At 36.7% G+C, this 26,497-nt stretch overlaps 2 protein-coding genes across 6 annotated transcripts in view; one reads left to right on the top strand and one right to left on the bottom strand.

Moving 5' to 3' along the window:
- The window catches only part of CPQ (carboxypeptidase Q), a 495,923-nt gene that overhangs the window by 159,294 nt on the left and 310,132 nt on the right, over nucleotides 1-26,497 (bottom strand). For all 5 annotated transcript variants that reach the window (XM_055348055.2, XM_063709392.1, XM_063709393.1 and 2 more), the window contains one exon: nucleotides 17,667-17,778. In XM_055348055.2, the coding sequence (XP_055204030.2) occupies nucleotides 17,667-17,778 (112 nt within the window). The remainder of the gene's footprint in view (nucleotides 1-17,666; nucleotides 17,779-26,497) is intronic.
- Nucleotides 1-26,497, top strand: part of TSPYL5 (TSPY like 5) — a 330,888-nt gene that overhangs the window by 297,568 nt on the left and 6,823 nt on the right. The gene's annotated exons all lie outside the window — the stretch shown is intronic.

Genomic DNA, 26,497 nt, shown 5'->3' with positions numbered 1-26,497 from the left:
TGTTAGAAAATCACAAAATGTAAGTAATCACAATAAACATGACAAACTTCCCTGTTAACTGCTATTGTCAGATTGGATATTTGAAAATATACCAGAATCAACTAAAACACAACAACCGAGGTAAGTCAGAAAAGGAATAGTAAAAAAAAAAAGTAACCAAAAAAGAATTGGTTCTATGATATTAATATTTGATAAAATAGACTTGCAGAGAAAATTCATTATTAAGGATAAAGAAGGTCTTTTGGCTAAACTGTATAAAGCAATAAAACCCCAAACTACATAGAGTTAAGCTGATAGAAATTAAAGGAGAAATTTATAAAATCACAATCCTAATGGGGCCTTTTAATATACTTCTTTCAAATGACACAGTACTTTTGAATAGTTAGTAAGTTTGCTCTAATGAACTATGTAGAACTCTATTCCCAGCAAAGGGAGGCTATATCTTCTTTTCAAGTCAATATAATCATTTAAAAAAATATTGACCAGTAATGAGCCAAAGTTAACTCTCAATAAATAACAAAAAGTTGGTATTCTATAGACCACACTACAACTCATATGCAACAAAATTGGAGCTCAGTAACTCAATAATAACTCTCTATTTTGGAAACTTTAAGGCACTATTTCAAACTTGCAAAATGCAGCTAAACTAGTACTTAGAGGGTGACGCATGGCCTTAAGTGTATACATTAGAAAATAAGAAAGACTGAAAATTAATAGACTAAATATTTACCTCAAAAAGATAGAAGAAATAAACAAAAGGATAAACCTGAATATGGAAGAAAATACCACTTATGTAAATTCAAAATCACAAAAACTATATGATACCATTTTTTATATACATATTCTAGAGTAAGTTTAAAACAATCTCAGAACACTGGTTACATCTGCAGAGGGAGAAGGAAATGGATTGTGGAGAGGTAGAAAACAGGTTTCAACTGTATTGGTAACTTTTAATTTCTTCTGAACTAAGGATCTGAAACAAATATCCAGATTCGTTAACATTTATGAAATCTAGGTGGAGGATATTCAATGTTATTTTTCAATATTTGAAATATTTCTTAGTTTAAAAAAAGGGCAAAGAATAAAAAACAACCTTACAAAAAAGAAATATGAGATTTTCTAGTTTTGCAAGTTGTGAGATTATCAGTCTTAGTCCCTTCACCTGTCAAAGGAGTAATAGTGGTTCCTACCTCCTGGACTCAATGAGAATCACATATCCAGCATTTAGCTCAGAACTAGATACAGCCTGTTCAAGCATGCTAACTGCTATTATTAGTTCATCCTAAAATCTGAAATAATCTACTCCCATCTTCACATCAATTTAAGAAGACTGGGATGAGGCCAGGTACAGTAGCTCACACCTGTAATCCCAGCACTTTGGGAGGTCAAGGCAGGAAGGTTGCTTGAGTCCAGGAGTTTGAGGCCAGCCTGGGCAACACAGTGAGACCCTGTCTCTATAAAAAAGAATTTTAAAAATTAGCCGGGTATGGTGGTGCATGCCTGTAGTCCCAGCTACTCAGGAGGCCGAGGTGGGAGGATCATTTGAGCCAAGGAATTTGAGGCAGCAGTGAGCTGATGTGCCATTGCACTGTAGCCTGGGAGACAAGACTCCATATCAAAGAAAAAAAATAAAAGACCTGGATGAGAAATCTTATTTGACTCTACTTCATTTAAGTCCTAAAGCAAGAGTATTCACTGCCAATTCTTTTATTTAAAAAAATCAGGAAATGTTATATATTTGTGATTAGTAAAATGATGCTTCTGTTATAAAATGCTGTAGGACATTATTGAAGTTCTTCCTTATTACAACCACTATGAACATTGCCTTGTCACTATATCCCACATCACTGCTCCACCAAAGTGCTCTGTTTCAATTCAAGCCATGAGATGATCACCATTAGTAGCAGCACTGCCACTACAGTTGTCTTTAACATCATGTGCCATGTATTTTCCATCTTTGCAACTCTAATAGACATGTGTTTTTCCTAGATTATGTTTGATCCATATAACAGTCCTGCAAGCATGTTACCATCTAGTTTACTGATAAGGAACTGAGTCCCAGACAGGCCCAGTGACCTGCCAGTGGTAATAATACATGCCTTACAGGGCGGCTTTGAGGATTTAAAAAGATCATGGTAAGTAACTGTCACACAGGAGATAAATATTGGTTCTCTCCTCCATTCTCCCAGGTGTTCAATTAATGTTTATAGATTATAAAAATGAAAATATAGGACATGGGGCTTTCTTAGGTAGATGTTTTGCATCTTTACCAAAAACCTCTGCTTTATAAGTTTAACCATTGTTTTTTGCAACAAAATATTGTAAGGTTTCAGAAAGGTAATTAGTTCAAAGATTCCTCTACCAAACTCTTCATTTATGACCAAAAATGACATTGAAATGACTTCAGGTAAAATTATTTCACTATAAAAGATAAATTCACACTTCCCTCTTTCAGAAAAGGAGTAATTCCAGTATGAAGCACTTCATAAAATATTTCCTTATTCTAACATCCTGCCTAAAACAAGTGAATATGGGATGGCCCAATGGATCTAGGGTCTATGGTGATTGGCGATGAGAACAGAAATATAGCTTTTGAAACACTTCCTGACTTATATTTTCCCACATACATTAATCAGAGCAACAACTCAATAATTTCAATTACATTTTAAATATATTCCTTTTAAAAGATGCCATTATTTCAGAGAAAGGAAAATAATACAAGCATCAGTGGTCACCATCCTTGGTTTTTTATGCATGAGGATCTTCTGAAAATGCTTAAAAATTGTGGTGTTGTGACTATATTAAAAAACAGAAAGATTTCTTGAGAATTCAGGCCCCAGGGTAAATTGTAAATAGTAAGCACTAGATTTGATTGTGTTTTCTCTGCCTTGATTTTTTTCTGTATCTCAAACAACTTATTTTGTAGTAAATTATATTGACCTTAACAGCTATTTACCGTTTCTACTATTCTTTTCCTCAGGAATATTATAAATTTTTCTCTATACACTGTTATTTAGGTTAAGGACATCACAGAGAGAGCAAAAGGGATGGAAAAAATGATCTGTGCATCCCCATGTCCTCAGAGTGTTAAGTCTGCATAACATTTATGACACATCTATTAAGTGCTCTTCACTACAACAGTGAGGAGAGAATTAGCCTTATACACTAGCCTCATGTATACTCACGGATGGTGGCTACACTGGGGTGAAGGTCTGTGAGTTTAGCTTATCCAGGCCAAACTCACATGTGGGCTTTATTATGAAGGCCTCCTCACTGTGGGGATTCCCCTGACCAAGCTGAACTTTGCAATTGGATACAGACATGAAGACTCGAGAGCTGAGAGTTGATACTGGGATTATAACCTCTCCTGGAACATCCAACCTGCTGTTTTGGCAATTAGAATCTGATAATAATAGTTACTATTATTGATGCCTTAGCAGGGGCCAGCTACTGTCTATATTATGTCAAATTATCCTATCAAGCACTGAAGATAAATTGTTCCCATTGTAAAAAGAGAAAACTGAGATTTAAAATGTTAAATAATTTAGGTGGGCACGGTGGCTAATGCCTGTAATCCCAGCACTTTGGGAGGCCGAGGTGGGCAGATCACTTGAGACCAGGAGTTTGAGACCAGCCTGGCCAACAGGGTGAAACCCCGTCTCTACCAAAAATACAAAAATTAGTTGGGCATAGTGGTGTGTGCCTGAAATCCCAGCTACTCTGGAGGCTGAGGTACAAGAATCACTTGAACCCAGGAGGCGGAGGTTGCAGTGAGCCAAGATTGTGCCACTGCACTCCAGCCTGGGCAACAGAGCGAGACTCTGTTTCAAAATCTATATATAATGATAGAATGTTAAATAATTTGTCCAGGAAAATACAACTACTAGATAGCACAGAAGGATTGGAATCCAAGATGTTCTAACATAGAGCATATGCTTATTCTACTATCCATGCTGCCTCTCACTTACCTAGAGATTTTGAATTATTTAAGGATTAAGAAAGGAGGACTTAAAGGTTGAAAAATCAGTGAGATCTGGGTCACATGTAGTCTGAAAATGCTAGTGTCAGGCAAGAACATGGGCCAAGCATCAGCTCATCGATAATGATTATCTAATATGAGGAGGGCACGAGCAGGATTATAAATAAGTACTCTTATAATAATCAACTTCCCTCAATACTTTCTTTATCCTGTCACATACCCAGTAGAAACGTTCTTTTCCTAGTGCTTATTTTTGAGAATGTTTGCAGGAGTCGAGGAGCCTAAGAATAGACTGAACTAAACCCTTACATTCCACAGCAATTAAAAAAACCCAATTAACCATAAAGGTCCGATCAGATGTTCATAGCATATTTTCTTATTTTTTGCAGACTTCCGTTTTTAGGCAAGTTTACTGGAACAAAATTCATTGGAAGCTGGGTAAACCACAGCTTTTGCAAAATGCAGCATTAGCATGATGCAGAGAAGCGTGTAGGCGAAGAACACAGCATCCCTGGAAACCCCATCACTTCCTCTTTGGTATATTTAACATAGAGAGGTAGAAGCTGGCTCACCCACCACAGCAAATAAAATTTGCTAAGCAACTCCAAAGCTGTAGTTCTCCAGGCTCAGTATAACTGGGATCTCCCTACTCTGTTTTTCTGTATCTCTATTCTATTTATCATAGTACTTTAGCAGTTAAAATAGTCAATGCGATATCCCTATTTTAGAAAGAAGTCCTATCATGCTTAAAATCCTCAGTGGTGCCTGCTGCCTATAGCACCAACTCCAGCCTTTAGCTTTGCATCCAGTACCCTTCACAAACTCTCATCCTTCACTTTACTCATTTCCCACCCCCTCCTCACTCACCCATTACTCTAGATTTATGAAGACATCTTCTACTCCTCAAACTATGTACTTTCATGAGTTCTAATTTGTTCTTTTTTTCCCACTTCCTAACTTTTCAAGGCCTGGTTTAAATGCCTCTATCTATGTGAAGCCATTGTTGCCTGACTATGAGCTCCTTGATGCAAGGAACTGTGTCCTGTCCATATTATTTGCCTGACATGAAGTGGGCAGTCAAAGCTTCTTATTGAAATAAGACGTCTCCTTGTGAGCCAAGTGTGTGATACAGTGATGATACCATTGCAATAAGGTAGCCTAGGTTTTCCAGACAGCCCTACCATGGATTTGTATGTATTCCATTCTTGGGTGGGAGGAAATCCACTGGGGCACTAAGGATACCATTAGTAAGATTTTCTATGGCCCTTATTCTCCAGGATAAATGATACCAATTTCTTAAGCTTCCGTTTCCTTTACAACCACATGTCTTCACTTTCTAAGGCCAAATCAAAGCATACATCAGGGAGGAAGCTAAGCATGCTGTAGAAAAGGGGGCCCTCTCATAGCATTCATCTGCCACCCTTCCAGACTGTCAGATAGAAAAGAACTGGTCATTATGCTGTATACCCTGGGTGGTGTCTACTTTTGCACAGAAATTGTATATTCTAACTAAATGATACAATAAAAACAGCAATATTCATGTAGCCTAAGGCTCTAAAATGACTATGGAATCTCTCATACCAAATCCAGACTAAAAGGTAGACCACATTCTAAGTGACTCATTGTAAACAAATCTTGCTTTATCTCACAGATGTATTTTGCAAATCAATTTACACACAATTTGTCTTTTTACACATGCTAGTAGAAATGTCTATGTAAACTGATGAGACATAAGGTTGTTGAGTGTGTTAGTGAAGCTTCTAAATGTGTTCAAACCTTAGGAAAAGCTCTCAGCAATTCCCAGCAGAAAAAAAAATATGTATCTGCCATGGGTCTTACAGAAAAGCCATTCACTAACATAAGTTGCCGCTAGAGGAAATAACATATCAGAATAAAAAATGAGAAGATCATCCTCTAAAGAAAAAGAGGAGGAGTCACAGATGCCCCATGGCCATAAACCTAGTTTTACATGTAATTAAAAAAAGGAAAGGAACAAATTCTTTAAAAAAAATTTTTTTTATTTCAATAGGTTTTTGGGGAACAGGTGGTGTTTGGTTACATGAGTAAGTTATTTAGTGGTAATTTCTGAGATTCTGGTGCACTCATCAACTGAGAAGTATACACTGTACCCAATGTGCAGTCTTTTATCCTTTGCTGCCCCCCCATCCTTTCCCTTGAGTCCTCAAAGTCCTTATGCATTTGCGTCCTCATAGCTTAGCTCCCACATGTGGATGAGAACATACGATGTTTGATTTTCCATTCCTGAGTTAATTCATTTAGAATGATGTTCTGCAATTACATCCAGGTTGCTGTGAATGCCATTATTTTGTTCCTTTTTGTGGCTGAGTAATATTCCATGATATATATATACCCATCATTGATTGATGGTCATTTGGGCTGGTTCCATAGTTTTGCAATTGCAAATCATGCTGCTATAAACATGAGTGGGCAAGCATCTTTTTCATATAATGACTTCTTTTCCTCTGGGTAGAGTGTGCAAGCATCTTTTTCATATAATGACTTATTTTCCTCTGGGTAGATACCTAGTAGTGAGATTGCTGGATTAAATGGTAGATCTGCTTTCAGTTCTTTAAAGATTATCCACACTGTTTTCTGCAGTACTTGTACCAGTTTACATTCCCGCCAACAGTGTAAAAGTGTTCCCTTTTTACTGCATCCCTGCCAACATCTATTTTTTTTTTTTTGATTACGGATGTTCTTGCAGGAGTGAGGTGGTATTGCATTGTGTTTTTGATTTGCATTTCCCTCATTATTAGTGATGTTGAGCATTTTTCCATATGCTTGTTGGCCATTTGTATATCTTCTTTTGAGAATTGTCTATTCATGTCCTTAGCCCTTTTTTGATGGGATTATTTGTTATTTTCTTGCTTATTCGAGTTCTTAGATTCTGGATATTAGTCCTTTGTAAGATGTATAGATTGTAAAGATTTTGTCCCACTCTGTGGTTGTCTGTTAACTCTGCTGATGATTTCTTTTGTTGTGCAGAAGCTTTTTAGTTTAATTGAGTCCCGTATGTCTATCTTTGTTTTTGTTGCATTTGCTTTTGGGTTCCTGGTCATGAAGTCTTTGCCTAAGCCAATGTCTAGAAGACTTTTTCCAATTTTATCTTCTAGAATCTGTGTGGTTTCAGGTCTTAGATTTAAGTTTTTGTTCCATCTTGAGTTAATTTTTATGTAAGGTAAGAGATGAGGATCCAGTTTCATTCTCCTACATGTGGCTTGCCAATTATCCCAGCACCATTTATTGAATAGGCATCTTTTCTCCACTTTATGTTTTTGTTTGCTTTGTCAAAGATCAGTTGGCTGTAAGTATTTGGCTTTATTTCTGGGTTCTCTCTTCTCTTCCATTGGTCTATATGCCTATCTTTATACCAGTACCATGCTGTTTTTGGTGTCTAAGGCCTTATAGTTTAGTTTGAAGTAGGGTAATGTGATGCTTCCAGATTTGTTCTTTTTGCTTGGTCTTACTTTGGCTATGCGGGCTCTTTTTTGGTTCCATATGAATTTTAGGATGTTTTTTCTACTTCTTGAAGAATGATGGTGGTATTTTGATGGGAATTGCAATGAATTTGTAGATTGCTTTTGGCAGTATGGTCATTTTCATAATATTGATGCTACCCATCCATGAGCATGGGATGTGTTTCCATTTGCTTGTGTCATCTATGATTTCTTTCAGCAGAGCTTTTTAGTTTTACTCGTAGAGGTCTTTCATGTCCTTGGTTAGGTATAATCCTGAGGTTTTGTGGTTTTTTTTGTCAGCTATTGTGAAAGGGGTTGAGTTCTTAATTTGATTCTCAGCTTGGTTGCTGTTGGTATATAGAAGAGCTACTGATTTGTGTACATTAATTTTGTATCCTGAACCTTTGCTGAATTCATTTGCTAGTTTTAGGAGCTTTTTGGATGAGTCTTTAGGGTTTTCTACATATACAATCATATCATCAGCAAACAGTGACAGTTTGACTTCCTCTTTACTGATTGGGATGCGCTTGATATCTTTTTCTTGTCTGATGACTCTGGCTAGGACTTCCAATTCTATGTTGAATAGAAGTGGTGAAAATGGGAATCCTTGTCTTGTTCCAGTTCTCAGGGGGAATGCTTTCAACTTTCCCTATTCAGTATAATGTTGTCTATATGTTTGTTGTAGATGGCTATTATTACCTCAAGGTATGTCCCTTCTATGCCAATTTTGTTCAGGGTTTTAATCATAAAGCGATGCTGGATTTTGTCAAATGCTTCTTCTGCATCTATTAAGATGATCATGTGATTTTTGTTTTTAATTCTGTTTATGTGATGTATCATATTTATTGACTTATGTCTCTTAAATCATCCCTGCATCCCTAGTATGAAACCCACTTGATCATGGTGAAGTATCTTTTTGATATGCTGTTGGATTCAGTTTGCTAGTATTTTGTTGAGGATTTTAGCATCTACGTTCATCAGGGATATTGGTCTGTAGTTTTCTCTCTCTTTTTTTTTTTTGTTATGTCCTCCCTTGGTTTTGCTATTAGGGTGATACTGGCTTCACAGAATGAGTTAGGGATGATTCTCTATTTCCTTATCCTTCGAAATAGTAGAATTGGTACCAATTCTTTTTTGAACATCTGATAGAATTCAGCCATGAATCTATCTGGTCCTGGACTTTTTTTGTTTGGAATTTTTTTAAATTACCATTTCAATCTCACTGCCTGTTACTGGTTTGTTCAGAGATTCTGTATCTTCTTGGTTAAATCTAGGAGGATTGTATACTTTCAATATATCCATCTCCTCTAGATTTTCTAGTTTATGTGTGTAAAGGTGTTCACAGTATCCTTGAATAATTTTTTGTATTTCTGTGGTACCAGTTGTAATATCTCCCATTTCATTTCTAATTGAGCATATTTGTATCTTCTCTCTTCTTTTCTTGGTTAATCTCGTTGGTCTATCTGTTTTATTTATCTTTTCAAAGAAGCAGCTTTTGTTTCATTTATCTTTTTTCTTTTTAAATTTCATTTATCTTTTTTCTTTTTAAATTTCATTTAGTTCTGCTCCGATCTTCGTCATTTTCTTCTGCTGGGTTTGGGTTTCAATTGTTCTTGTTTCTCCAGTTCCATGAGGCATAACCTTAGGTTGTCTATTGGTTCTCTTTCAGATTTTTGGTTTAGGCATTTAATGCTATGAACTTTCCTCTTAGCACCAGTTTTGCTGTATCCCAGAGGTTTTGATAGGCTGTGTCACTATTATTATTCAGTTCAAAAAGTTTTTAAATTTCCATCTTGATTTCATTGTTGACCCAATGATCATTCAAGAACAGATTATATAATTTCCATGTATTTACGTGGTTTTAAGGGTTCCTCTTGGAGTTGATTTCCAATTTTATTCCACTGTGGTCTGAGAAAGTACTTGATATAATTTTGATTTTCTTAAATTTACTGAGACTTGTTTTGTGGCCTATCATGTGGTCTAGGAGAATGTTCCACGTGCTGATGAATAGAATGTATATTCTGCAGTTGCTGGGTAGAGTGTCATGTAAATATCTGTTAAGTTCACTTGTAGGGTATCATTTAGGTACAGTTTTTCTTTGTTGACTTTCTATCTTGACGACCTGTTTAGTGCTATCAGTGGTGTATTAAAGTCCCCCATATTATTGTGTTGCTGTCTATCTCACTACTTAGGTCTAATAGTAATTGTTTCATAAATTTGGGATGTCCAGTGTTAGGTGCATATATATTTAGAATTGCGATATTTTCCTGTTGGACCAGTCCTTTTATCATTATATAATGTCTCTCTTCATCTTTTTAAACTGCTGTTGATTTAAAGTTTGTTTTTTCTGGTATAAGAATAGCTACACCTGCTCACTTTTGGTGTCCATTTGCATGGAGTATCTTTTTCCACCCCTTCATCTTAAGTTTATGTGAGTCCTTATGTGTGAGAGTAGTCTCCTGAAGACAGCAGAAACTTGGTTGGTGCATTCTTATCCATTCTGTCATTCTGTTATCTTTTAAGTGGAGCATTTAGGCCATTTACAATCAATGTTAGTATTGACATGTGAGGTACTATTTTATTCATCATGCTATTTGTTGCCTGATTACCTTTTTTTTCACTGTGTTATTGTTCTGTAGTTTCTGTGAGATTTATGCTTTAAGGAGATTCTATTTTGGTATATTTCAAGGATTTGTTTCAAGATTTAGAGTTCCTTTTAGCAGTTTTTGTAGTACTGGCTTGGTAGTGGTGAATTCTCTCAGCATTTGTTTGTCTGGAAAAGACTATCTTTCCTTCATTTATGAAGCTTAGTTTTGCTGGATACAAAATTCTTGGCTGATAATTGTTTTGTTTAAGGAGGCTAAAAAGAGGACCCCAATCCCATCTAGCTTGTAGGGTTTCTGCTGAGAAATCTTCTGTTAATCTGATGGGTTTTTCCTTTATAGGTTACCTGATGCTTTTGCCTCAGAGCTCTTAAGATTCTTTCCTTTATCTTGACTTTAGTTAACCTGATGACTATGTGCCTAGGTGATGATCTTTTGGCAACAAATTTCCCAGGAGTTCTTTGAGTTTCTTGTATTTGGATGTCTAGATCTCTAGGAAGGCCAGGGAAGTTTTCCTTGATGATTCTAACAAATATGTTTTTCAGACTTTTAGATTTCTCTTCTTCCTTGAGAACACCAATTATTTTTAGGTTTGGATGTTTAACATAATCCCAAACTTCTTGGAGGATTTGTTCAATTTTTTCATTCTTTTTTCTTTGTCTTTGACAGATTAGGTTAATTTGAAAGCCTTGTCTTTGAACTCTGAATTTCTTTCTTCTGCTTGTTCCATTCCATTGCTGAGACTTTCCAGTGCATTTTGCATTTCTTGCCTTCCAGAAGTTGTGATTGTTTTACATTTATGCTGTCTATTTCACTGAAAACTTTTTGTTTCATATCCCATAATTTTTATTTCTTTTAGTTGGACTTCACATTTCTCTGGTGCCTCCTTGATTAACTTAATAATCAACTTTCTGAATTCTATTTCTGGCAATTTGGAGATTTCATCTTGGTTTGGATCCATCGCTGGTGAACTGGTATCATCTTTTGGGGGATGTAAAAGAAACTTGTTTTCTCATATTACCCAGATGTTTTTCTGGTTCCTTCTCATTTGGGTAGACTAGGTCAGAGGGAAGGTCTGGGATTCAGGGCTGCTAATCAGATTCTTTTGTCCCACGGGATGCTCCCTTGATGTGATGTTCTTTCCCTTCCCCTAGGAATGGGGCTTCCTGAGAGCTGAACTGTAGTGATTGTTTTTGCTCTTCTGGGTCTAGCCACCCAGAGGAGCTACTGGGCTTCAGGCTGGTACTGGGGAGTGTCTGCAAAGAGTCCTGTGATGTGATCTGTCTTCAGGTCTTGCAGCCATGGATGCCAGCACCTGCTCTGATGGAATTAGCAGGGGAGTGAAGTCGTCTCTGCGAGGGTCCTTGGTTGTGTTTTTGTTTAGAGTGTTGGTTTTGTGTTGGTTGGCCTCCAGCCAGGAGGTGGCACTGACAAGAGTGCATCAGCTGTGTTCCTAGTTGCCCTAGGAACACTTGGTTAAATGGTTTCTCAGGTGATGGGTAGGGCCATAGAGCTCCCAAAAGATTATGACCTTTGTCTTTGGCTACCAGGGCAGGTAGAGAAAGACTACCAGGTGGGGGAAGGGGTAGGCATGTCTGAGTTCAGCCTCTCCTTGGGCAGGACTTGCTGTAGCTGCTGTGGGCTATGAGGGTGTGGATTCCAGTCCAATGGAGTTATATTCCCAGGGGGATAATGGCCGTCTCTACTGAATCATACAAGTTGCCAGGGAGGTGGAGGAAAGCTGGCAGTCACAGGCCTTACCCTGCTCCCATGCAGCCTGCAATCCTGAAGGCCGGTCTCACTACCACAGTGCCCCCATAACAGCACCGAATCTATTTCCAGGCAGCAGGTAACTAGGGCTGAGAACTTGCCTCAGACCAAGAGCCTCTCCTTTGAGAAAGCAAACAGACTCATAGTTTTTTTGGCATCTCAGGAAGCCTGCAGCGGTGATCCATTTCCTTCAAAGGGTCTGTGGATTCTCTTGGCTTTCCTGATATGTTCTTGAGGTAGTTCTTAGAGCAAAAGTTCACTATGTGAGTCTCCAAACACTGCTCTGTCTGTTCGAATGGGAGCTGCAAACTAGTCCTGCCTCCTATCTGCCATTTTAATCCTTCGTCACAATTTCTTCAAGTTTCTAATTCTTCTACTGTTTTAGGTACTTTCCTCAATAAGTGCAATTATAAAACATCAAGACCAAAATTCAGAACCAAAGAAGCAAGCAGCATCTACGCATTAACATTTAAATTAATAAAAATAAAATTTAATGTTGGGGGAAATATTTAAGACTTAAAACACAGCTTCAGACTGGACAGCTTCACAAGCAGATGTATTATTCACTAAACATATTGAGGACCAGTGATTTTAATAGGATACCTTTCCCAGGGCCGTTAGTCTCCCTTCCTTTGTTCCCAAATAATTGTGCAGAAAGCGTATCCAACATGGCAATAGGGAGAGTTCATGGAATGTTTTAAAATAAAAATTCCTTCTAGAAAATAAAAATCTTACAAATTCTGATTCATCTGGGGCCATAGAAAAACCTGATAGAAAGAGTCATTAGCATATTTCAAATATTTCCAATAATACTATGTTCATTTTGAATAAAATAGACTCAGTGTGGATAAAAAGTTAGTTATCAGCTAGAGTTTTCACTTGGGTGGATACAAATGTTCTTCAGGGAGAGACACAACAATAGGCTCTATCATGCCAGTTAAGGAATCATCATATGGTTCTAGCTTGTCAATATTCTGGCAATCTCAGGCTCCCAAAGGTAGCCTAGAAAATCTAGAATGAAAACAAATCCAAGGCTATTTGTACTCACTTCCAGAAGTGCATCTGTGTAAGGATTTTTGTATTCTTACTCAGTTCTGTCACCTCAAAAAATGCCGCAGGGCATTGTGTTCCAAAGTACGCTATACCCACGGAGTACTCTCCCAACAAATGTTATTTACAAATAAAGAAATTACCAAGAGGGAGTTCCCAAACTTATCTGACCATAGGACACTTTTCCCCGCTTTCTTTATAATATCTCTTTTTATCCTGAGGATGAGTGTTCCTAGAAACAGACTGGCAGTGTTGTTCCATTAAAACAATATTATAAAGTACTTAAGAGTGTTGGGCATGGCGTCAGGCTGCCTAGATTTAAATTTTTCACATAATAGCTGTTGATCTTGGGCAAGGTACTTAGCTTTTCTCTGCTTTGGTTTCCTCTTCTGTAAAATGAATATAACACGAGTTACCTACTGCTTGGGTTTATTTTCAGGAATAAAGGAGAATATGTACTTAGTGGAGTGCTTAGCACAATGCTTACAATAGTAATCTTCAGTCAATGCTAGCTCTCAATACTTTTATTATACCCAGCGGTACGGCTAAACCCAGTGGGGAGGTCCTTTCCAAAGGAGATATCTTTTGTAGGTCTGGGCTAGTCCCAGATTCGTTTCAGGACACCAGCCATCTCTAGCTCTACCCTTTAGGCTTCCATTTCACTGGAGGCTGTTCATTTTCTTCTCTGTTACTCTGAATTACATTTCCTGGGGCTTTTCCAAGACAGTCTTGACCAGAGCCTTAGGGAAGAAAACCTTCTTCCCAGATGGGTCCCCATTTCTAAGAGAGAACCCACTGCATTGGAAATGGCTGCATAAGGCTCTAGCTATAGTGGAACTTGCATCAAAGCCCTGGCATGCCTTTGGCTGTCTTCATGGTTGTATTCTGGGCCAGGGAGGCTTGGTGACTCCTGGACAACTCTTCCAACTCCTTACCTCTGCCGTGTTGTTTCTGTTAACAGGGTGTTTATGATAATGACAATACCAAAACTCTTTCTTTTCTTTTTAATTTCTTTTTTGGTAGTAGGGGTAGAGGAGTATTTGATAGCTTTTTCTTGATTACTGAAGTAACACATACTTATTACACAAAAATCTAACATTATACAAATATATCAGGTAAAAAGTGAACCTCTCCTGTAATTCCACAACTCCTGTCTCCCCCCTATAATCCCAAGACTGCTACTGTCAACAATTTTCTTCTCATTTTTAATGACACGCAGAACTGGAAGCTCTGTACTCTGCTGGGAATACTTCATTCTGCACTGTTCGTCTCAGGAATTTCTATTTATCTTTATAAAAGAAAGTTCAAATAACATCTTAGTGAAGTTGCTCTGACCCAGCCAAGCCATGTTGGTCCGTCTCTTTACCAGGTGCCCAAAGTAATTTGTACATCCTACATTCAGAGAACTTACCACAATTTCATTGCAATTTTTGAATTAAATGTCTCTCCTACTTCAAGGACTTAAAGGGCCATTTCTCTTTCCTCTTTAGTGCAAGGCATCTGATACATGAACCAGCAGTCAATGCACAAGTATTTGTTGAGTGAATGAATGAAGAAACATACCAATAAAATATTTTTCTAAGACATAGACTTTCAAGCTCTATAGTAATCACAGTCAGAAGGCTCAACATTTACATTTTTTCTGGAAAAATGTTTCTTATATATTCCACATTCCAACAACCAGGTAATACTGTTAATTCTCATATCTTTCATTTCTTTAGATCTGGAAACTCAAAATTCTAACTTCATAGAAAATGATATAGTCGGAAGAATTTGGGATGGATGGTAGTTTATTTTCTAAGTGCCAAATGAGCATTTTGGAGCATCATTGGCCATAGGCTTTGTCCACTGACACCAGAACATTCCAGAAAATAACATTTCAAATAAACAGTTTCAAGTCCAGTAAACCACAAACACAGAAAAGTATTCAACGACGCTTCACAGCAAACAGCCTTCTGTAGACAGTTACTCGGGAAAGACTGATTATATTTACAAAGCACAAATAACTCTTCTGTTAGATTAATTGAATATAATTTAAGCTGAAGGCTTGAGCAAAAAACTGAATCTATAAGAGTGGTGACAGGGGAAGACAAACAAGAAGATACCAGAAGGATGAATCTTAGAAAAATATTTCCAAATATCAGAGATCCCCACTGGACCAGCTCTTCAAGTTAACAAGCTCCACTGAGGGACTCTGACATGCTGCATCCAAGGAATAGCATCCAAAAGGAGTCTCATTTTTCTTGGAAAAAGAGATTGCCACAGAGCTTTCACATTTTACCAATTAAACAGATTGGATTCCATGTAATTAAGTAATATAATTATGAACCTATTTCTTGGCCTCAAGCCCAAGGGCATATTTCTAGTTCAAGTATATCAGCAATTTTCATCCAGAATTCATACATCACATGCTGAACCTAGCTCTTCATGTTAAAATACATAGGCAATCTACAAATAGAAATCCACAATTTCAAAATTAAAGAGTAAGACTCAATGAGTGCAATCATGGAAAGTGAGGTGCAGAGTAAGATACTGGGCATTAAACATAAGCAGGATATAAAAGTAACCAGGAGAAATTTAAGACTTCTAAAAATTTAGTATGAAATGAAAAAAAGTGGAGGGGTCACTGGGTTTCTATCATACAAGGGATGGTGACTTAAGTAGTAAAGGGAAAGGATATTTTAGGGATATGTAGCAACTGGCCCTAAAGTTACATTAGTATAGCTAATATACTAAGTTAGGAGGCAAAGTAATCACTAATGGGGATGGAGGTAAACTAAATTATCATCTTCTCTTATATTAAAAAAATGGTACTGTCAGAATCATGCTTATTAAGTTATAAAATTTAACATTTATTGATAACTTGGGTTGGGCCAGCCCATGTTCTAAGTATACTCTGCTTATTTAATTTTCAAAGCAACTTTATGAGATAGGAACTATTATTATCCCATTTCACAGATGAGAAAATTGAGGCACAGAGAGGCAAAGTAACTTACCTAAGGCCACACACCTAGCAGACTGCAGAGCTGAGATTTGAACCCTGGCAGTCTGGCTCCAGAATCCTGTTTTTAACAGTATACTATGGTGCCTCATAACGCCTACTCAAAAGAAATATTACTCTTTATTTTAGAGTTCTATTCATATCTTTACACAGACTTTCAGAAATCTTTTGGAGATTTAAGTCCCGAATTAAAGAGACTGGTCACTAGCTATCAAAAGCAACTGAAGTCGATGTACTTTGAGAACTGGTAAAAGATACTCAATTCACTTTTGCATGGTATTTAACATTTGTCCATGCAACTGAATTCAATTCAATTAACAGTGATTTAGGGTCCCATGCTGAATACCAAAGAAGTAAGATTCAAAGCTTAAAGAAGATACAATTTTGATTCCAATCTAGAGCAAATGAAATACTCTGAAGCTTACAGTTTAATAGAGATGAGAAAAATGAAGTCCAGAGCATTCAAATGACTTGCTTATGGCCCAGAATATAGTAAAGTGACCTAAAGTCCAATTCAAATGGGTCTAAAAAAATTTCTCTTTTTACTCCACCACTGTGCTTCCAATCAAGCTGATTGAACATACTGAAATAAAATTAATGTCCAAAATCATTATCGGTGCTTTTTGAAGAGGAAAAATGTTTGACTTTTTCCTGCTTTCCTCTAGAACCCACTTCTTTCTGGAATGATATGAGAAACAGAAAGAAGAGATAGCCAAGGGAATATTTTTAAGAGAAGAGCAGGAGAGAATTAACATAGCGTCTCCCAGATTTTCTGTGAAGGAATGTGTGATTTTCAGTTTTATTTGCTGGATAACTTCTCTCTCAAACCTTCCCCAATTCTAAAATTAGATGTTGAAATTATGTCTATATTGATAACTATGTGTGTATGTATGTGTGAAGGTTACCCACTCCATTCTAAGAGCCTTAAGAACAGGGGACATGCTTTAAACCTATGTGCCCAGCTTTTACAAAGTGCTTTATAAAAAGCAAAGTAGGTGGTCAAAATATTTTCTGTCATGTATTGTAATTATGGTAAAAGTGTATATACAATGTAAGATTTCCAATTAGTTTGTTTTCTTTAACAAAATGACCCTGTATTCAGGTTACCTAGATATTTTTATTAGTTTATATTAGTGGTTCTCAAAATGGGGCAACTGCTTCCCTCGCCCCCCAGGGGACATCTGGCAATGTCTGGAGACATTTTTGTTATCATAACTTGAGGTTAGGGGAGGGTGCTACTGGCTTCTAGTGGGAAGAGGTCAGGGATGCTGCAAAACATCCTATCATGCATGGGACAGACCTTGCAACAAAGAATTATCTGCCTGGATTCCTTATTGTGGCTATGGAAATCATTCTTTCTATCTAGGTTACTCTTTTATTTCTATGATGGAAAGACGACCAGCCTTTATCCATTGTCCTAATAGTCTGATAATGTGTTAAGATGAATAAGGGAAAGGAAGTAGGAGGTGCTGCTGATTTTTCTTTGCATTTCATCATATTTTCCTTGCATATTCTTTAGCTGGTGTGGTTACATTTGCTTCAGTTTTATTTGCTTGTTCATTTTCCCCAGTGGCTGATAATAACATTTGACACTTTAGATGTCTGGCATACACATGAATAAAAATTTCTTTAAGAGGATAAGTTGTTTCTTTTCTGGGAATCAACTGAACTCAAGAGGATCTTTGAACATACCATAGTAACTAATCTGTTAAGTATTTTGTGTTTTGAGTTAAACATGTCACTGAGATCCTCACACATTAGTTAACAATTTTCTAAATATTTACCAAGATCTTTAATAAGTGAGAGTGCTTCCCATGATATAAAGGCTCCACCGCCATCATCCATGGCACCCTGCCCAACATCCCAGCTGTCCAGATGTCCACTGACCAGTACAACCTAGAACAAATAATAAAAAGTCAAAAAATAAAACTAAGCAAAAATGACATCAAAGAGTAAACATTTATAGGTATTCAAAATATAAAAATGAAACTTTTATATTTTCTTTCCTATTTTTATGTCTTTAAAGATATGTGTCATTATTAGTGGAAAACTTGGTATTGAGGAATTGTATAAGGGGTCTAAGTCAATCCTAATAGTAATAAAAATCCTCACTTTGTACCTTTCTTTATTAATATAATTTTGACTACTAAAGAAATTGGCTTGGCCTGGTGCGGTGGCTCATGCCTCTAATCCCAGCACTTTGGGAGGCCGAGGCGGGTGGATCACAAGGTCAGGAGATCAAGACCATCCTGGCTAACACTGTGAAACCCTGTCTCTACTAAAAATACAAAAAGTTAGCTGGGTGTGGTGGCAGGCGCCTGTAGTCCCAGCTACTTGGGAGGCTGAGGCAGGAGAATGGTGTGAACTTGGGAGGTGGAGCTTGCAGTGAGCTGAGATTGCGCCACTGCACTCCAGCCTGGGTGGCAGAGCAAGACTCCATCTCAAAAAAAAAAAAAAAAAAAAAGAAAAGAAATTGGCTTATTACTGACAGATATTTGATACATTTATTATATGGCTTAAAACCTAAAGGACATAAAAATGAAGCTTGAAACTTCAACCACATTCATAACTGTCCCAAATTCTAGAAGAAACGTAATAAACATGTGTTGAATTGATTTAAATGAGAAAATGAGAACAATAATTTATTTAAAAAATTGTTTTATGCATTATAGATTGATGTTGAATAAATAAATAGCTGGATTTCAAAACTAGATCCAATTGAACAGGAGAACTTTTAAGGGAAATTTCAACTGACATTAGTATTAAATAAATCTAGAAATTATATTACACATTTGAAATCATCACACGTTTAAAATTCTTCTTAGGAAGTATTAGTAATTCTAAGAAAATATTAAAAAATTCACTGAAACTAAATTTTGTGGACACATTTCAAACAAGTTATAAACCAAGTAAAGTGATGCTGGGGTATATAGAACATTGGTTTGAAAAAAAATGTATCCTGATCATTATAAAACATACAAATATGTAGTCAGATGAATTATATATTTAAACACAGATTTTAGAGGAAGGCATAGAATAACTTCACCAATTTGGAGTAGGCAAAGATATCTTAAACTGGACACAAAAATTATAAGCCATAAAAGAAAAAAATAATAAATTACGTTTTGAGTTAAACATGTCACTACTTAGATCCTCACACATTGGTTAACAATTTTCTAAATATTTACTAAGATCTTTAATATGTGAGAGTGTTTTTTTTTTAAATTAGGAAAGCTAGTCATCAAAAGACCCCCTTAAGAGAGTGAAAAGGTAACCCACAGAAAAACAGAAAATATTCAGCATATATATATATGTATATGAACAGACAATTCACAAAGAAAGATAAGCAAATTACTAATAATCATAAAAACGATACTCAGCTTCATTATCATTAGGGAAATATAAACTAAACCACATTCAATACATATTGAACCAGATGGCTAAAATGAAAAAGACAAAATATGCCAAATATTGGTGAGGAGGTAGAGCAACTGGAACTCTTGTACATTGCTAGTGTAAGTACATTCAACCACCTGGAAAAACTGGCTTATCTATTAAATCTGAACATACACAAAACTATGACCCAGCAATGCTACTCCTCGTTATATATCCAACAGGATGTGTGTGTGTGTGTGTGTGTGTGTGTGTGTGTGTGTGTGTGTGTATACTTTAGCCAAAAAAGATGTACTGGAATGTTCATAACAGAGTATTCATAATAGCCTAACCCTCCTAAAAAAAAAAAAGAAAGAAAACTCATGAAATGTCTGCTGACAATAGAATGAATAAATTGTGTTGTATTTATCAATAGGACACTCCATAGCAATAAGGTAGAAATGGAAAATGAAAAAACACAATTCATGATAAAATTGTATGAGTCTCATAAACATAATGAAGAATGAAAGAAGCCAGGTACAAAATAACACATGATGTATAAATCCATTTATATAAAGTATAAAAACACGCAAAACAGGAGAGTGATTACCCTTGGTGAGGAGGGATTGTGACACAAAGGGGGTAGAGGAAACCTTTTGGGGTGCTGGTCATGTTCTGTTTTCTGATCTGGGTAGCAGTTACACAGGTGTACTCAGTTTGTAAAAGTTCACCATATACACTTAGGATTCGTGCACTTTCTCTGAGAATATTATACTTCAATATAATTTTTTTAAAACTTTTACAGATTGATATGTATGTGCAACATGTACTAAGTAAACCAAAGTTGAACCAATCTTCTTGATGATTAAAATAAAAATTACCCATGACTTTGGGAAAGCAGGATTTTGGGGTTAAAATATTAGGGTGACCCTTTGCACTGAATGATTCACAGAGCAGCTGCACGATCTCCCACTGACTTACATACAGACCCAGTCTAGTATGACTTCATTGTAGTTACAAACAAGCACAATCCCCTAAACTAACAAATGGCTATGTAATGAACCCAAATGGATTGTTTCTAAGAGGGAAAAATAAAGAATAAAGAATAATTCATGTTGCAATAGCAGGAACTTCTGATTCAGAAAGTAGTGGTGTAATCCCATGTGGGACAAACAGCCCAATTAGTCAACATTCTCATGACTCTCAGAACATTTTCTCCATGACGTTCCAGTGGATTAAAAGTGTCAAAATGTGCTTCAATAAACTTTTTCTCAGATAATATATAGGAACAACTAAGTCAGGGAAGCTATTATTTTATCCTTCAGATTTCTTTCAGAAAAATTGAAGTTGTTTACGATCATACTTCTTTATGTTTTCTCCATTCTGTAATCTACTTAATGTTACTTAAACTGGTAGTTAAAAAATTGGAAAGATGGTTTTTGAATGATAGGAAACTAAGCGATATCCCATAGGATAAGGTCTTTGGTATAGTGCTATAGAAGAATTATTACATATTCTCTGGATTATGAGAGCTTGTTTTAGTATATTTTTTTTAATCAGAAAAAAAACTGGGGCAACAATGAAATAGTAGTAGTAATTTTAATATCTATTGATTTAAAACTAGGTAATGACAAAAAGATACTTCTAATTCAGTAGCAATTTGAATGAACTTGAATTTTCCAACTATATGAGCTTCTGCATACACTTAGAAAATAGCAGTGCAGGGGGTTTCACTCAAAATGGAATGTGGCTAGCATTCCTTAATGTCACCTCACAAAAGATAACCCAGAAAAATATACCAACACACAAGGCTACTGAAAATCTCCCTTATGTCAGGGTCAGGCATAAAAGAACATTAGTTATAATAAACTTGGATCTGATTTAGACAAACAAACAAAAACAGACTACCCAGAAATGCAATAAACTGCAGTTTCATGAAAAATATCACCTGATAAATGCTAGGAAAATGCACAGTCCCTTCACTGCCTCTGTTGCCAGATCTGGATTCCTTTGAGCAAAAGCATGGCCTAGAATCAACAGAGACGTGGGCACCTGCCCATCTACCCCTTGTGTTCTGCATCCTGAGGCACTCAAGGCACTGACCAATTCCTTTCCCCCAACTTCCTTTTCACCACCATCTTTTCCAAATGCAGTATAGAGTAAAAAGTTACTCTGAAAACAACAATAGCAGTAGCAGCTGTAACAAAACAACTAGAAACGCAGAATGGGAACTCTAGTTCTTTGAAATGTAGGGTTTGTTATTTGCGAGGCAGACTAAATTAGCCCTGACTACCTTGGGAATGAGGGCCTTGGGAATAGAGGAAGAATACACCGCAGTCGAACAGAAATGCACTGGATGAAAGCCTGCTAGGAGAAGGAACCAGAATGGCAACGGCATACATCCACCTGCAGGCCAGCTGTAGGTCTGAGAGTGGAGATGGATGAAATCAAAGATGTGCAGACAGCAGCCTGAGGACAAGCCCCTCTGTTACTGGTGCATATGAAGACACTGAGTCCAAATGGATCCACCTGATTATGAGATGAAAATGAGACATATGAAAAATATGGCAGGACTAGGGAGAGGAAATAGCCTCAGAGGATGTGCATTCTTAGGAAAATGAGCTAATGCAAGATACTGAAGAACATTTCACGCTCTCTGGCATTCAGTCATGGTTTCCTTCAACAATTTTTATTGAGTTCACACTATGTGCTAGAGATACTGAAATGAATAAAACAAGCAAATATTCTAGCCTTAATTGAATTTAGATTCTGGTGGGAAGATGGAAAATAAATAAACACAATATAATGATAGTTTTAAGTGCAACAGAGAAAAATATCTTTATATCTTCAGTGTGGAGATTTTAAAAATAGAATAAAAATTAAAAGCATGAATAGTAGATGTATAAATTTAACTATCATAAAATGAAGCCTTTATGTTCATCAAGAGAAATCATAGAATGAGAGCAGTTGCTAGAAATTAGAAGAAGACATTTACAATATATATAACTCAAAATGATTTATATTCAAAATGGGTAAAGAATTCTTACAAATCAATAAAGAAGCCAAGCAACCCAAAAAGCAAATAGGCAAAACACATAAAGAGGCATTTCACAGAAAAGAAATGATGAATGGACAGCAAGCATTTGAAAAGGTGACCAATTTCATTACCAATCAGGGAAATGTAAATGTAAATTAAATCCTTAATAAGATACCACTTTACAACTATCTGGCAAAAAATTTAAAATCACACAAATGAGATCTTGGCAAGGAGGCTGAGCAATAGGAATTCTTATCCACTCCTGGTAGAAGCAGAAAATTGTTAAAATCATTAAGGGAAAACAATTGGACATATCCTTATAAAGTTGAACATATGGGCATTCCACAATCCAACAATTCCACTCTTGGTGTAAACATTAGAGGAATTCTAATACCAGGAGACATGGACCAAAACGGTCATACAGACACATTCAGAAGTTCTCAAACTGAAAACACACAAATGTCCATCGTCAGTAGAATCGATACATTGTGGAATAGTCATACAATGGACTATTACAAAGTAGTAAAGTGAACCGAAAATGACCTAGTGATGCATTATTAAATATAAATGAATCTCAAAACAAAAATAGGCAAGAAAAAACAAAAACCCAAAAAAGACAAAAGAAGTAGAAGATTATGATTCTATAATATAAATTTCAACTAAACTAAATAATATAATCTTCAGTAATAATATATACAAAGATGGTATAACTATGAAGAAAAGCAAAGCAATGGTATACCAAAGTTAGCATTGTGTTTATGTCAAATAGGGGTTAGGGCAGAGAGGAGGAGGTGATCAGGTACAGGAACACAGTGACCTTCAAAGATACTGATAGTGTTCTGTTTCTGCAACTCAGTGGTGAGAACATGTGTAATCCTTCCATTACTATTCTCTAGATTGAACATAGATAAATAAAGTCTTCCATATGTGTGATATGTTAAACTATAGCAAGAATTATCAAAAACCTACCTTTGAAAGTCAAGGGGCTCAGTTTTAGAAGTGAGTTCAACCAAACATTAGATGTCAGATTGATCTTGTTCTATTTCAACTGTTCTAAAGCAAAGAAAAAGTATAGAAAAGATCTACATTTACTTACAAAGCTATCACAATCTTGATATTAAAACCTGACAAAGATAGTGTCCTCCTTATAAACTAGAGATCAAATATAATTGTAAAAATCTGCAATAATTGAATCCAGAAGCATATTAAAAAGTATTAAAATAATGGCCCAGTCATCTTCAAAGGCCCTTGGTAACTAGAAGCTATAATACATCCAATATACTAAGAAAGGGCCACTTTTGAGTCATACTTATTTTCTTGGCATGCTTAGCTTTTAACTCTCTTCATTAAAAATTATGTGAGTTGTATAGATATTCATCTAAACCTGACCACATTCATGTTGGTCAATTGTCAGTAAACAACAGGCCCATCTGACAATAAAGTATGCTTCATTTTACAAATATCTTGCTCAATCAAAAACCAGAAAGACAGCTACTTGGTGTTTTCGGTTTTTTGTTTTTTTTTTTTTTTTTTTGCTTTTGTGATTTTTTTAAAATTGCAGCAGCTTTCTTCTCCTAGTCTTAATTTTACTTGGTGTCTTTTAAAAGGTGGCAGGAAAAGTCTTAGGGGTACAAAGTTTGAGGCCTAATGCATTTCCAGACACAGGAAATCCCCAAATTTTCAACAACAAAAATCATTAAATGGTTGAAAAAATATGATGTACCAAAAAAGGAGAAAAAAAAAATAACTCATTATTTAGCCTTAGAGAAGAGGCCAAGGAGTGACCTAATAATGGGCTTCAGCTAAGACAGGTCCCACTGTGAAGAATATGAACAGCAAAAGAAAGCGCAAAGGAAGCCAGGCTTGGACTGCAGCAGTGAGCATTAGGGTCATATAAGCGAGCAAGAAGCTTCTGATGCAGGCTTTTGTTGAAGTTAAAAAAAATGACTAACAGGGGAAAGGTTATGAAAAATTTCCTTCCTTGGAGAGTTTCTAAAATAGACTACATTCTGAGGCCTTAGACAGAAAGCTAAAAGAGAAGGGATAAATAAAACCTTCCAAGGTTCCATCTAATACGATATTCCATGCCAGTTTTCAAGAATTCCTCTTCTATTCTAATCATTTTAAAGGAGGTAATGGTCTTTCAAAAAGTCTCTATAATCTCAACAGACTTTTCCCTGAGCACCTCTTTTCTGGCTGTCAAGCATCTTCCTAAAATTTAAAATCTAAACACAGGTGGGCAGGCACTTCTCAAGAAATCCATGTTTTCATAATCCCCACTGGAGACAAAGCCTTGGCTTTCAGAGGGTAGTTGCCGAATGTATTGTGCTATTGCCCAGCACAGACAAAAGGGACTATGTTTGAACAAATATTTTCCTCCCCAATGATTCTGACTAGGTGGTCTACAGAATAAAGCTAAGCTCTTGACATACAGGGTGTGTTCAGAGGCAACACAGCAAACATGTGGGTTCCTCTTGAATTGATTTCTTATCTTCAAGCTTTTTTTTTTTTTCAGTGAAGCTGTTGGGTGTTAGCTTGTAGGATACAGAATCCTTTCCCACAAAAATGGGCCATCTGTTCAAATGCTCACGGATCACCCAGCTGGTCCTGAAAAGAGCTGTTTCCACTCCCAGACTATCCCCTCTTACTTGTAAAGGGCACTCAGATTAGACTCACAAAAAGGAGATCATGCCTATTCCTGGTTGCATGCTCTGAGCATGTTACTAGACTGATAGCTCAGGATAAAACAAGAAGGACCTAATTTATCTGTGGCGCATGAAAACCAAGCACTAGGTAGATTTATAAAATGTGATTGCAGTGGATTTTCAAGAAATGGCTGGAATTGATTAAACATTGATTTGACAATGATAGGGGAACAGCAGAGAATGTCTATGGAAGGAAATCATTCTCATGAAATGGAGGCAACTGGGTTGCATCCAGAAGTCATGATTAGATGCAACTGGAGATGATCTTCTCTTAAGTAGAAGAACCATGTATTTGAATTCCTCCTCTATTTAGCCTCAGCAACCACAGTATAAGTTGTCTCATTTGAGAGGACAGGAAGAGTAGAAGAGCTGAATTACAACATTGTATTTGAACTTCCTGAGGTAAGGGAAAAGACACAGAGAGTTTAGGTAACTTCTATGTTAATATTGATCATCTTTCCCATAATCAAATCCAAGCATGGTACAGTGCACAGCTAAAACTTCTCATTCCTTACAACTATTCGCTTACCATTATGTCCCAGGCCTTTGTCATGTTAAGTGGGTGGGATTTTAAAAAAGAAGAAGGCTGAGCATGGTGGCTCACACATGTAATCCGAGCACTTTGGGAAGTCAAGGAGGGAGGATCATTTGAGGCCAGGAGTTCAAGACCAGCCTGTGCAATGTAGTGAGACCTCATCTCTATTGGAAAAAAAAAAAAAATAGCCGGGTGTAGTGGTGCACGTCTATAGTCCCAGCTACTGGAGAGGGGAAGGTGGACTGAGGTAGGAGGATACTTGAGTCCAGAAGACTGTGGCTACAGTGAGCCATGAACACACCACTACACTCCAGTATGTACCACAGAGCCAGATCCTGTCTCCAAAAAAAAAAAAAAAGCACTTGGTACCCTACAGACTTTTTTTTGTTGTTTTTTTGAGACACAGTTTCACTCAGTCACCCAGGCCGGAGTGCAGAGGTGTGATCTTGGCTCACAGCAACCTCTGTCTCCCAGGTTCAAGTGATTCTCATGCGTCATCCTCCTGAGTAGCTGGGATTACAGGCACGTGCCACCATGCCTGGCTAATTTTTGTACTTTCAGTAGATACCGGTTTTCACCATGTTGGCCTGGTCTGGAACTCCTGACTTCAAGTGATCTGCCTGCCTCAGCCTCCCAAAGTGCTGAGATTAAAGGCATGAGCCACTGTATCTGGCCTCCTACAGACTCTTTTATGGCTCAGTTTAAACAAGCTAATAGAGATATCATCAATCTTTCACGATAAAAAATGGGAGTCAAGGTGTTTCCTACCAAAAGAAACAGGCTTTAACTTAAATTTTGAACATTTAGATCTATAAGCTGACAGATTCTTCTTGGCCCCTAATGGTTTCTAAAATTCCAGAACCCTATGTAGCTTTGAAAAATACCCAGCCATGATAGTCTGTGCAGTTTAAATGAAAGTTACTCAAAGCATTTCTACCTTAAGCAGTTGGCTCCTGCCTGCCATGT

Source organism: Gorilla gorilla, chromosome 7 (genome assembly GCF_029281585.2).
Source record: "Gorilla gorilla gorilla isolate KB3781 chromosome 7, NHGRI_mGorGor1-v2.1_pri, whole genome shotgun sequence".
NCBI classification, from domain to species: Eukaryota; Metazoa; Chordata; class Mammalia; order Primates; family Hominidae; genus Gorilla; species Gorilla gorilla.
Note: the sequence above shows the minus strand (reverse complement) of the source record. Positions and strands in the feature narration are given on the sequence as shown.